The 12,039-nt window shown below is 55.6% G+C and overlaps 1 protein-coding gene across 2 annotated transcripts in view; it reads left to right on the forward strand.

Moving 5' to 3' along the window:
* The window catches only part of UNC5B (unc-5 netrin receptor B), a 69,153-nt gene extending 58,114 nt beyond the window's left edge, over window positions 1–11,039 (forward strand). For both annotated transcript variants that reach the window (XM_064513624.1, XM_064513623.1), the window contains exons 10-17: window positions 811–1,203; window positions 1,361–1,448; window positions 1,926–2,097; window positions 2,361–2,594; window positions 4,350–4,499; window positions 4,963–5,127; window positions 5,682–5,860; window positions 6,287–11,039. In XM_064513624.1, coding sequence (XP_064369694.1) covers window positions 811–1,203; window positions 1,361–1,448; window positions 1,926–2,097; window positions 2,361–2,594; window positions 4,350–4,499; window positions 4,963–5,127; window positions 5,682–5,860; window positions 6,287–6,452 — 1,547 coding nt within the window. In that variant the 3' untranslated portion in view covers window positions 6,453–11,039. The remainder of the gene's footprint in view (window positions 1–810; window positions 1,204–1,360; window positions 1,449–1,925; window positions 2,098–2,360; window positions 2,595–4,349; window positions 4,500–4,962; window positions 5,128–5,681; window positions 5,861–6,286) is intronic.
* The last annotated feature ends 1,000 nt before the right edge of the window (window positions 11,040–12,039 follow it).

Consider the following 12,039-nt stretch of genomic DNA (forward strand, 5'->3'; position numbering starts at 1 on the left):
AAAACGTGCCCACCCTCCTGCCAAGCTTGCCACCCTGTGATGAGGGGCAGCTCTCTTTCCGCCACCAGCACCTGGGAATCTGCTCCAGAGTCGCAGATCCCAGTTAATCCCAGTGTGCAACCCCATGCAGACCAGCACGCGCGTTGCAGCGGAGCAGGGACTTGGGGACTTCCCCGTCTGATGTCTGCTGGGATGGCTGACGGTGCGGAGATCTGCACCTTTTGCTTTTTATTCCTAATGTGGTCAGAGACAAAAGCACCTGCAAAATCAAACTGCTTTCCGCTGCACAGCTCAGCTCCTGGCTCCTTTTATTTGTGAACCAACTCTGCCACGAGCTGCTCGGCCGCGTGCTCAGAGCCTGCATTCATGCAGTATTTAGCCTGAGGGGCTCCAGTTTGGACGCAACTGGAAATACAAACAACAGGGCCAGACCGAACAGATCACCACCACCGTTCTCTTTGGCTGCTTGGTCCAGAGCAAATTACCTGCTCCTCCGAGAGCTGCAGGAGTCGGTTGCTTTTAGATGCCTGTTGCTGTCAGTGTTTACCGTGTAATAGTGCCTCTCATTTATTCTTGATGCTGGCGCGCGCTCTGAGCCGCTTCCTTTCAAGTGAGCGATGAAAGGCAGGCAGGCGTAGTCAAACGCTGTGCCTGAAGCAAGGGGCTGCAGCGCGCTTCGTCAAGGGCCGTTATACCTCGTGTGCATCCTCTGCCCGTCGGCAGGCGACGAGGAGTTTTCGCAGGCATCCCTTCCAGTTAAACGGAGTGGTTTTACCTCCCCTCATCTCCGCTGTCTCCCCCTCCCTGCAGACAACCCTCAGCTGCTGCACCCCTCGATGCAGCCGGACCTGACGGCCAGCGCGGGGGTGTACCGCGGCCCCATGTACGCCCTGCAGGACTCCTCCGACAAGATCCCCATGACCAACTCCCCCCTGCTCGACCCGCTGCCCAGCCTCAAGATCAAAGTGTACAACTCCTCCACCGCGTCCTCCTCGCCGGGGCTCCACGACGGCACGGACCTGCTCGGAGGGGTCCCCGCCACGGGCACCTACCCGGGCGAGACCGCCAGGGACAACCACTTTGGGAACGTGCGGAGCAAGGCCCTGGGCTCCCAGCACCTCCTCAGCCTGCCCCGGGAGCACGGCAACAGCGCCAGCGGCACGTTCGGCTACCTGGGAGGAAGGCTCGCCATCCCGGGCACGGGTAAGCCCCAGAGCCGGGAGCAGGGCAGACTTGGTGGGTGGGTGGAAACCCCTCTGCTCCAGATGATGGATAACAAACGACTCGCTCCGCGGTGCGGAGGAGGAGGTTCGGTTTACCCCGACTAACTCGCCCCCGGTCTGGTTGTGTGCCGCGCTAGGGGTGAGCCTGCTGGTGCCGCACGGGGCCATTCCCCAGGGGAAGTTCTACGAGATGTACCTGATCATCAGCAAGGCGGAGAGCACCCTGTAAGTCCCGCGTGCCGCGCGCCCTCGGCGATCGCGTCGAGCTGCAGCAGCCTCTTCCAGTCCCGCTGAGCTGGCCTGCCTCTCCGCTTGCGTTTCCCGCGTCTCCCTTGCCTTCATGCCCGTCTGCCCCCAAAGCGGTTATTCCACCGTTCGTGCAAGCAGGCATCTCTCGCCTAACTCCTAGAGGAGGGCAGAGGCTGTGCTGCCCTGCACTGCATGTCGGGATGAGTTGTGGGTCTGAATCGTTTTGACCTGCGTTCCTGGTTGTGGGCCTCTTCAGGGATCCCCCTGGTCCTTACCTGTGCAGCAGACTGAAATCTCCACGCTGTGAGCTGGTTTCGCACTACTGAAGCTTTGCAAATCCCACAGGATGGGGTCGGGGTCCCACAAATCCCACTGCTGCACGAGCTTGCCTGCGCTCCTTGTCATCTGTTGCTAGTCCCTGTTTTCAACGGGTGTCCCCTTTCCCCTCCCCAGCTTGCCCTCCGAAGGCAGGCAGACGACACTGCTGAGCCCCACGGTGACCTGCGGACCCACGGGCCTGCTCCTGTGCCGCCCCGTCGTCCTGACCATTCCCCACTGCGCGGACGTCAGCTCCTCAGACTGGATGTTCCAGCTGAAAACACAGTCCCACCAGGGAAACTGGGAGGTAATGCGGGATCCCAGCTTGGAGTGGGAACTGAAGGACGTGCAGCAGGGATGCAGGCTCTGGGATGGGCTCCTTCTGCAGGTGGTGGGCTCAGGGCTGCCAGAGGACAGAGGTCCCTAAAGGATGCCCTGGTGGCCTCCCTCGGCCCCTGCCACCAGCACTGCAGCCAGGGAGGACCAGGAGCATTTTGGTGCACAGCCTCTAACAGATCACCCTGGGCAAAGGGCTGACCCAGAGCCTTAACTTGCCCTGTATCCCTGTAGGAAGTTGTGACCCTGGATGAGGAGACCCTCAACACTCCCTGTTACTGCCAGCTGGAAGCAAAGTCTTGCCACGTTTTGTTAGACCAGCTTGGCACCTACGTCTTCGTGGGAGAGCCCTACTCCAGATCAGCCATCAAGAGACTCCAGCTGGCTATCTTTGCCCCCACCGTTTGCACCTCACTGGAGTACAGCCTCAAAGTTTACTGCTTGGAGGACACGCCAGATGCACTGAAGGTAACGTCACCTGCGAATGGGGCGTAGGAGTCAGTGGGCCCATCTTTTGGTCACCTTTTTGGGTTCCATGGATGCGTGTTGGTCATTTCTCCCTGAGGCAGGTCACAACAAAGGCCCATAGGTTTCAAGGCCCAGGGAGGAGTAATTACAGAGCCACAAAAGACTGTGTGTCACGCTGTCTCTCCTGTTTGCATCTGAAGCCTGCAGGGCGAAGGCCCTGCCTAATTCGAGATGTGATCTGACAAAGAGAATGCAAGCTATCTTGGAGCCCAGCAGACCTAATAAGCCATGGATATCTACCAGTTTGCATTAGCCTAATGCTAACTTTGTCACCTCAGATGTGGCCCAGAGATTTTGCGGGTCTGGTTTGGGGGTTTTTTTTGTGTGTGTGTGTGTTTCCCCCTAATGCATTTGAGACCTCTCGCTCTGGTAGTCATAGGAGCGTGATGCTCGGGTAGGTCACCAGCCTGGGCGTTGTTCACGCCTAGCGTAAACCAGCAGAGCGGCGAGGAGCTGCACCAGCTGCGAACGCGGCTCAGAGCCTCCGACGAGCGCCGAGGCGGCTGCGGGTGCAGCCAGGCTCTAGGCTAGTCCCCCGGCCCTGCCTCCAGCCAGCCGCTGGCGCGGGCTGCTCCTGCCAGTGCTTCCCGGAGCTGTTTGTGCTGGCAGCGAGAGGCTGCCTGGGGCCTCTCGGGAAGGGCTGGCTCCGGGGAGCAGACAACCTGATGCAACGCCGTGAAAAGTGACCAGCGTTCAAGAGTAAGCATGTTTACTGCCTTCCCCAGAGGGAGACTATATCCCTTCTCACACTCTCCGAAGGAAACGGCGAGGGTGCCGCCTCGCGGGTGCTCTGTGCCTGGTCTGCAGAGACTACGCAAGAGGTTTTGCTGCTGCCGCTGCAAGTTTTTCTCTCCTGTGCAGAGATTTCTGCCGTGATTTGACTCCGTTTTCTGCAGGTCCTACTATTCCCCCTTGGAGACCCTTCTCTCCCCTCCTGGGAGGGTTTGTGGCATTGACAACATCACGTGCAACACGAGGAACTTGAGTTTTGGTGCTGTCCCTGCGGCTGCCTGGACCTTAAAGAAAAGGCCATTTAATTCCCTGCGTTCGTGGCCTTGGGTTGGGATTGCCGTAGTGCCTCTAGGTGGAGTAGCAGGCAGCGCTCTGGTGCTGGGTTTTACTTTTCTCGAAAGAATTGCTGGTGTACTAAAGCGTGACGGCGTTAAAACCAGATACGGTGGGGCTACGCGGGCGTATCTTGAAACAGACCCCTTCAGGCGTCTGACCTTCCTGTGTCGCTGAAACAAGAGACCGTCGCGTCACCTCAGAAACAGAGGCGTACACAGACGTTCATGTGTTAAGCTACAAAATACAAGTTACAGCTCAGGCTGGTGTTGACTGAAAGCTGGCAAACTCTGTGAAATGAGTTGGTGGGTTCTCGGTGAACAGCTACCCGGGTGACAAAGTGTGCTCTCCTGATTAGGACTCCTGGCAGACAGGTGGAAACCAGAAGGGGCCTGCAGTCATTTTACTGAATTGTGTTTAAATCTGTGTGGAAGCTCTTATTTGGGTAGGTGGAGACCTTCACAGGGCTTGTAGTACTTGTTGTCACTGTTGCTGGGCGAGGCAGGAATAGACCTGGCTTTAGGGGATAGCACGGTCCAAAGCAACAGGAGAAGGGAGAAAAACAGCCTGTTTCTCATGCAGTGACACCGATCTTGGATGTCATGGTTCCCTGTCCCCTCTGCCCTGCAGGAGGTCCTGGAGCTGGAGCGGACGCTGGGTGGCTATCTGCTGGAGGAACCCAAGCCCTTGCCGTTCAAGGACAGCTACCACAACCTGCGTCTCTCCATCCACGACATCCCCCACTCGCTGTGGAGGAGCAAGCTGCTGGCCAAGTACCAGGTGAGGAGCCGAGGGCCTGGGCAGCCAGGCCTGTCCGGGCTCCCCTCCCCAGACTGATGGACACCAGCATTGCCCACATCCTGGCAGATCTGGGGGTTTTCTTATGCTTAGGATTGTGTCCGTAGTGGTGGGAAGCTGTACCCCAAAGTCCTGCCCCATGGGCCGCTGATTGAGTGACCACATTTCAGGCCCTTTTAGGCTGTCTCCCAAAGAGGAGGAGGAGGAAGGGGGACTGCTTTTGATTTGGTCTTTCTTGGTGGGGTCCCACCTGTCAGGTCCATCTATCCCACCTGGCCAGCTACCATCTCCGAACAAGCCCCTTCCCCTGCAGGGGAAGCAGGCAACTGGAGACCAGGGCTCCATTCCTGTTACTAATTTGGGGGGGCTGGGAAGAGATGGGATTTCTCTGGAAAGCCACTGCTGCATCTGCAAGGCTTCGCTGAGGTCGTGGTTTGATCTGCAGGAGATCCCCTTCTATCACATCTGGAGTGGCAACCAGCGAGCCCTGCACTGCACCTTCACCCTGGAGAGGTACAGCCAGGCCTCCACCGAGCTCACCTGCAAGATCTGCGTCCGGCAAGTGGAAGGGGAAGGGCAGATTTTCCAGCTCCACATCACGCTTGGAGAGGTGAGCAGAGGGGAAGGGAGGAAGGTACGGCTGCGCGGCCGCGCTTTGTTCCAGATTCAGGCAGAGGAGCTTGGTCCATGAAGGGGAATCAGGTGATACCTCTTGTGAGAGTACTGGTTTCACTCCCAGAGGCTCCTTGTGAGCACCAGAGCTGTTCAAAGACGTTTCTTGCCTCTTACCTAGGAAACACTAATCCCGTTACCCCCGGGCTTTGGCTCTCTTGGATCACATCTGGTGATCAAATTGAATATTCTAGTGTTCCTCTAGATGACTGTTGCCACGTGCCAGCAGCCACTAGTCACTAAGGCACGAGCAGGCATCTGGGAGCACATTCCCCAGTGGAAGAGATGCGCGTTTGGCTTTCATCTAACGTAGAGATCACCCTCCTTCTGATGCTGCGGGAGCTGTAGGCATCCCCCAGTATTTTACTGCCCGGGACACCGCCTCTGCTAGCTTGGACGTTTTTCTCGAGTGCGCTTGGGAGGGTGAAGAAACAGCCTCTCCCTTGGCGCTCCTCCGTGCTGAAGCATCTCATCTCGTCTTTCCCCTTGCAGAATGCCAGCGCCTTCGATGGCCTCCATTCACACCACAGCACTGCTGTGACGACCCAGCTGGGACCCTACGCCTTCAAAATCCCCCTCTCCATCCGGCAGAAAATCTGCAACAGCCTGGATGCTCCCAACTCCAGGGGAAATGACTGGAGACTTCTCGCTCAGAAGCTTTCCATGGACCGGTGAGTTCCTGCGTGCTTTTGTCGCCTGCCCGTGCCCGGGACACAGAGGTTTTGCTCTGCGCCCTAGCCTCAGGGCAGCAGACCTGCATGTCTGCTCTGCCACGGGGCAGATGCTCTCTCCCAGCCCTGGAGAGAAGTCCTGTCCCCCTGTTGCAGCTGGGGGCCTGACACGGATGCGCAGAGTTGGCAGTAGAGTAACTAGAGCGGAGGTGCATCCTCGTGCTTTTCCTGCCATATCGAGCTGCTCGAGGCTTGGAGGACAGGGAAGATAAAAGCCCTCAGCAGGCCAGATTCAGCCTGGGTGGAGTGTCTCCAGTTAGATTATATCCATCTACACCTATCCTTGGCATTTGCGATACGGCATTTCCTCTGCGGTTCACGGAAACCCACCCCAACTGGGACCTTCTCTCTCTTCCTCCTTTTCAGGTATCTCAACTACTTTGCCACCAAAGCCAGCCCCACCGGGGTGATCCTGGACTTATGGGAAGCCGAGCACCAAGATGACGGTGATCTCAACACCCTGGCCAGTGCCTTAGAAGAGATGGGCAAGAGTGAAATGCTGGTAGTCATGGCCACGGAGGGCGACTGCTGATGATGCTCCCCGCGGCTGGCAGCCCTCAGCCCGTGGTCAAGGAGGACGCCGCGGAGGGAAGAGCGGGAGGACGAAACCGGGGCCGGCCCCTTCCCAAGCTGCTGGGCAAGGGCCGTGCGGAGCGAAGGCACAGCCGTTCCCGCGCCATGGCCGAGCGAGGGAGGGCCGAGGCCGGCCGCTTCTCCCGTTCCTCCCTCCTCACATCACTGTCAGCCTTAGAGACCGAGCCTCAGCGTTTACAAGCAATTCAAGTGTTACCCAGCATTCCTCCTCCTCCTCCTCCTCCTCTTCCTCCCGGCCGTCCCTGGGACGGCAGCATTGGTGAAGGGGGCAGCCGCTGCCCGTGTTTGCGGCGTGGGGAGGGATTAGGGCTTCTCGAGTCGGGGTGGGGGCTTCCCTTCTCCTTTCGTTCGTTTGGGTTCCCCTTCCTTCGGTTCTCCTCCTTCTTTAATAGCATTCACGCGTTGAAGAGACGAGTACAATCTAGACAAACAGCTTACTCCTGTCAAAAGCTTCGGACAGCTTAATAAGGCAAATAAGAAAGAAAGAAAAAGGAAAAAAAAACAGTTTCTTAGGAAACGCAAATAATTTATTATCCAGATCTTTGGATGAGTCCTTTTTAAAAAAAAAAAAAAAAAACAGAAAAAAGAAAGATTTATAAATCTTTTTTGTGTGAGAGCAAGAGCATTGTTATGGTCAGAATGGCAGAGAGAGAGATTTAAGTGAACACTCTTTTGTAGTGGAAATGTGTGATCAAGTCAAGAAAAACTCGTTTACATGTCCTGGGACCCCCGGGAAGCCCATAGGGATAAGTGCCTCTAGGCCCCTGTGGTTCAGGAAGGGCAAGCTAAGCGCGTCTCCATGATTTTCATTGCAAAGGCCCCTTTCTGGTGCTTGCAGAGTGCTCCACAAGCAACCATCCTGCAGAAGAACAGGTCTCTTTCTGGAACCGAGGCTGGAGGGATGTTGCCATGCATTTCTTATGGTTTTCTTTAAGGACCAACACAACTTGCCGCCACCATTCCCAGCACTGTGCCAGATGCTTTCCCAGTCGTCGTCATCCTCCTCCTTCTCCTCCGTTGCTAGTTTTTGCTTTCACCCAGCCCAGGTCCCTGAAGAGGAGAGGAGAGGGCGGCTCTGCCATCGTTGGCTGCTCCCTGCAAACCAGTGCTGCAGTTGCTCTGGGACCAAAACGAGCAGTGGAAATGTTAGGCTGAATATCGGGGGGAGTGTATTTGCAGTGCCTGAGGGTAGCTGAGGCCTTTTGGGCAATTGGCGCAGGACCTGCCTAGATGGAGTAACTCTGGAGATGAGAAGAAGAGATGAGACTTCCACTGGATTAAACGAGTCTGTGGTTGAGGTTGGGGCTTGAAAGGGATTCCTTCGACTCCGCAGTGAATGAAGTGAAAACATGGAAAATTACAGTGCAGGGAGTGAAGGGGAGTCGCTTCCAGATACAGGAGTGCTCCTGGATCTGTATTTTTAACGGGGATACTGTTGTGACCTAGTGCAGGGGGAGCCTTTCAGAATGGATACGCCTTCATGTGGGTAAACACAAACCAAAGAATTCAGTCCTACACCCATATACTGATTCACGGGCCAAAGTTTTCAAAAAAAGCAGGAGTTTGCAGTTCACACCCCAAACTGTGGTTTTGGGGGTCCACAAGTGAGCAGGTTTGGAGCTGTGCTGGCATCATGGCCTTGGAGAAGAGCCACGTCACGGAGCAAGGACCAGGCATGCGGCGGTGTGTTTGCAAAGCCGCATCCTCCTTGCGCTCACCCCCAGTTTTTGAGTCAGTATTTCAGCGAGCAGCGGGGATTCAGACCGTGAGCTCTCGTTGGCGGTGGACTGTTTCGAATTAGCCAGGCTGGCTATCAGCGTAGGTATTGCGAAGAGGCATCCCGCAGCTGGCTTCTGCGGATGACCTCATTGGGGCTCTTCTGGTTCTGTGATCGGCTCGAGGAAAGGACACCCGGTAGACCATCGTTGTGTGTGCCTCAGAAATCGAGGTCATTAAGTCTCAGCGCCTAGTCCATTAAAATGATGGATTTGTCCCGTGCAGCCTGACATTTTAAACAGTCCATTTCTCAGTGGGGCTGAAAGAAACACCAATTGTATCATTAGTTTGCTTTTTTTATTGGGTTTTCTCTTTGTCCTGGGCTGTCAGAGTCCTACCTCTGGTGCCTGTCGGTAAGGAAGGATCTCCAAGTCACAAGCCGGGCTAATCGTTTTAGCGCACGAGACAGCATCATAAGCAGTGATAGGGTTTCTGTCTTCTCACTGCAGTTCCTCTTTTCTCCCTTTTTTCTGTAACTGACCTTTATAGCAGCGGAAAAGTTGGGTGATGAATGGAAACCAATCAAGGGGTAGTCAGTACGAAGGTTCAGCACAAAGATACAGTGTCTCAGTGAAGGGTAAACACTTAGATTAGCTGCAAACAGAAATATTTACTTGCTGATTGTTGTATCTTAGAAATTTGTATTTAAGGAGGAGGGGAAGGGAAGGAGCTGCAGAGCTCAGGATTCGACTAGATAACACAGCAAGACTGTGGATCCTCCATCCATGGAAGTATTAAAAGCAGGTTTTGACCAAGGTCTGTCAGCAGTGTCGTGGAGCAGGTCCTGCTTGGGGATGCGGCGCTTGGCGCTGCATCGGACGCTAAAGCCCTGGGTCGTACCCACGAGGTCCCCGTAGCCAGCCGTGCAGCGTGTTTGAGGAAGATGCCAGCATCTTTCCCGGGGCAGCCTCGGGGAAGCAAGAGCAAACTCAGGGAGCTGGCACGTGGCGCGAGAGGGCATCGGCTTTGGAGATGGAGAAGAAGCTGGTAGAAGCAAATCAGTTGTGCTTTGTGTTGGTGTGCGTGTTTTCAGTATTGCAGGTGTCACGCTCACTTTTAGCAGGTTGTCTTTGGCAACACGAGGGGGTCTGCGCTAATTCGGCTCCCCCCTTGCCGAGTTCACAACGGCGGATGTTCCCAAGCGTTGCTCCGTGCCTGGTTCGCTCCCTTCTCCCATGATTTACTAGGCGAGAACATAGTTAGGAGTCCAGGCGTCTCCCGAGCGTGGAGACGGTTGCAGGCTCTACCGAAGTGTGCTTGGTGCCCACCTGTGGTGTTTCTTGTTGGCAAACCTTGAAATCAGTGTGTGAAGGACTCGGATTTGATTAATCTTGGCAACTCTGTGTACAGCGATTTAACACATAGCGTCACTCTCTTGTGTTTTGGGTTCTCCGGGTTTGTCTCCTGTTGGGTTTTAAGTCATGTGGGAGAAAGGGGACTTTTTTTGTGTGTCTCTGTGTGTGTGTTGCTCAAACTTTTTAAAGTCTGGAATTCCCATGCAGATTTGGCCAAATACTTAGACCTTTGGGAATGCAAATGCCCATTGCGTTTTAAACCACAGATGGATCAAATCCTCATATGCATGTCTGGGCAGCTTTAAAACAAATCAAGCCAAAATGGAGCTCCTTAAAGCAACTGGTGTGGCCATGGGGGATTTGGAAAGCTTGACAAATACAACCTTTCTCCACCGAAATACCTTTCACCACAGTGAAAAGCCACACAGCTCCTCTGGTGTTTCCCCACTCTGTTCTATGAATTTGTTTTTCACTGTATTATTTGTCTGGGCTGGAAGCCTGAGGTGGGAAGACTTCTGCCGGGCGAATTCCTTTGCGATGCAGGAAAGGTTTTGCCTATCTTTTCGGTTACGTTTGAGCATCTGATTTCTGAAACCCTGCCTCTGATCTGAGGGAATAAATTTGGAAAGTCAGGAAGGACGGAGCTGCCCAACCGCTGCTGGCGTGCTGCGGGGCTGCAGCAAGCGATGCGCGGGGGCTCGCTTCCGGAGCGACGACACGCTCTTCTCCGGGGTCGCAGGGTAGGCTGCGTCTGAATCTCTCTCGCTCTCATTCTCGCCGTGTCTGCTTCGCGGGCCCCCGCGGCGGCGTGCCTGTCTGTCCGTCCGTCCATCCGTCCGTCCGTCCCCCTCGGACAGCCGCGGGTGCCTCTGTGCGCTCCCCCCGCCGCGCGCGCTTGTCACCCCCCTCCTCTCGGCTCGCGGGACCCGAAGGTCCGCGGAGGTGCCAATACGTGCGTGTGTGTTGTTCTCCGTGTCTCTCGGATCAGGGAAACGGCGGCGGGAGCCGGGAAGGGCGGCACGGCGCCGGCCTCTCCCGCTGCCCCTGGGCACATGTGTGTGTCCATCCCACTCGGATCCTGGCCAGGGTGCCCAGGAGCCACACGTACCTCCCGCGGCCACCCATGTTCATGTCTCCGTGTCTCGGGAAGGGGACGCGGCCCCCCGAGGCCACGGAGGCGACGAGGAGCTTTGCGATGCATAACAGGCATCTTGTCACCTCCGGGAAGGCAAAGCCACCGTCGGTGTCTCGCTGACAGTGTCCGTCCTCTTGCTCTGCAGTCTGTTTCCATATTTATATGTCCGGGGGATGGACCTGGGGGCATCCTCTAAAAGCGCATCTGTTTATTCTGTAAACTAAAGAACTGTAAATAAAGTTTAGCATTCCTATTGTAACAAATTAATTTTTATGCAATAAATTATATTTCCTAGTCTAATAAAAAAAATTAAACAAAATCTGCCCTCTCCTCTTGTGTTAATCACTTTGCCAGTTCCTGCTGGGTTTAGCTCCAGCCATAATTTCTTAGTCTTTATAGTCTTGTCTCGCTGCTTGGCCTTTGCTCCCTGAGTCACTGCTGCCTGTTGCATGCCTGTTGCTGGTGGAGACTCGTCTTTCCAGGACTCCTCCTGTCCGACACCCTTGGGGGTGGTTGGAGAAGTCTTCAGCCATGCCTTAGCTGTGCTGGCTGCAGCCACATCTGCATGGCTGTCTACCAGGAGCTGGAGATCCTGCTGCTCTGATACTGCTCCCGCAGTCCTCATTCACCATGGCCGGCCTTTCCAGCAGCCTCTTTTGCCCGCACACTGGTGAGTTGGCTTCTCTCAGCTCAGCTCAGGAGGTCTCTCACCATAATCCTGATCACCGTGGACATCTCTGCAGTTCTTCCTGCGTTTCCCACCTGTCAGAGGTGGTGTCTAGCTGGGCTCCTTTCCACGGCGACGTGCCTGCTTCCTTCTCGGGGCCTTGAACTGAGCAAGCTGGTTGAATTTAGGTACCGCTCTGCTATTGCCCATCACCTCCTCTCATCTCATTCCCAGGTAAGAGGATTTTTTGGAGATGGAGCATTGCCTGGAGCCAGCAGGTAAGGCCTTGTATTTGTTCCCGGACGGAGCAATTCTCCAGAGTTTTTTCATAAACCTTGCTGTTCCCTCTGTTGGCATTTAGCCTTTCCTTGTGCTGAGGTACTTGTGCAGCTTGTGTGCCCACGGGGAGCCCTAGAGCTCCTCCGCTGTTGCGGTCTCCTACGTGCTGGCCCTTCATCTCCTCTTGCAGGCAGGGCAGGAGGTGGCTGCTGCCTGACGTAGCATCTGCCGTCCCTGTGCATTTCTGCACGTGGATGCGCTCACTGGGGTCCGTAGCCCAACTCCATGTGCTGCCTCTGTCCTTCGACGCTGCCGTTTTCCAGCCAGGGCATCTCCAGTGGGAGCCCCTCGGCCCTGCGTTTGGACCGGGTGC

The sequence above is a fragment of the Dromaius novaehollandiae genome, chromosome 6 (assembly GCF_036370855.1).
Source record: "Dromaius novaehollandiae isolate bDroNov1 chromosome 6, bDroNov1.hap1, whole genome shotgun sequence".
Lineage (NCBI taxonomy): Eukaryota > Metazoa > Chordata > Aves > Casuariiformes > Dromaiidae > Dromaius > Dromaius novaehollandiae.